Source organism: Aplysia californica, unplaced genomic scaffold (genome assembly GCF_000002075.1).
Source record: "Aplysia californica isolate F4 #8 unplaced genomic scaffold, AplCal3.0 scaffold00373, whole genome shotgun sequence".
Lineage (NCBI taxonomy): Eukaryota > Metazoa > Mollusca > Gastropoda > Aplysiida > Aplysiidae > Aplysia > Aplysia californica.
Window position 1 is genome coordinate 273938 of NW_004797643.1, and position 666 is coordinate 274603.

Here is a 666-nt window from a genome sequence, read left to right on the forward strand (position 1 = left end):
ACTATTTTAAGTGTGCGACCCGTATAGATCTAGCCTCATGTTTTCTTTTTTTACTTGGTGCTAAATTCGACTGTTTGGCAATTTGGAAACACATGACACGTGCCACTTTTCTCTCAAGATTTATTGCTCCATTCCAGTAGAGTGTAAATATAGTAGGCCAATGACTTTCAGTCGTTAAGGCACCGATCATTCCTTTCATCGAAAGGGGGCCTAGCTAGTTATTATTACTATTATTATTATTATTATCATCATCATCATCAATAAATCTATGACATGAATCAATAAATAAACAGGGGTCTCACCACCAAGAGGCACGTAGCTGTGGGGAGCGGCTATCTGTCCGTCGTGGACTCTCTCAGCCTCGTACAGGACGTTGTTGGTGGCAAGTGTGCCGGACAGGGCGGGAGGGGGTGGTAACCTGGGATAGAGATTTTTGTTCGTTTTAGTAGAGGTTTTACGGCGCTCGCAACTGCATAAGGCCATATGAGCGCCAGAAGATTAGAGGTGTTACAAGAGAGTAACAAACGTAAAAAAGAAGAAGGGGAGATAAAGACGATAGATGTTTGATAGGAAAGAAGGGGCAAACCACACCAGAGCACCCGCCAACCACCCACTGGGAAAGACAGAGGGAGAGACAGGTTCGTTGTGTTCAATGTAATATACTGG

At 44.0% G+C, this 666-nt stretch overlaps 1 protein-coding gene across 1 annotated transcript in view; it reads right to left on the bottom strand.

Annotated features, from left to right (window-relative positions):
- Positions 1-666, bottom strand: part of LOC101856199 (adipocyte plasma membrane-associated protein) — a 10928-nt gene that overhangs the window by 6677 nt on the left and 3585 nt on the right. The window contains exon 2 of the mRNA XM_013085425.2: positions 303-418. Within this exon, the coding sequence (XP_012940879.2) occupies positions 303-418 (116 nt within the window). The remainder of the gene's footprint in view (positions 1-302; positions 419-666) is intronic.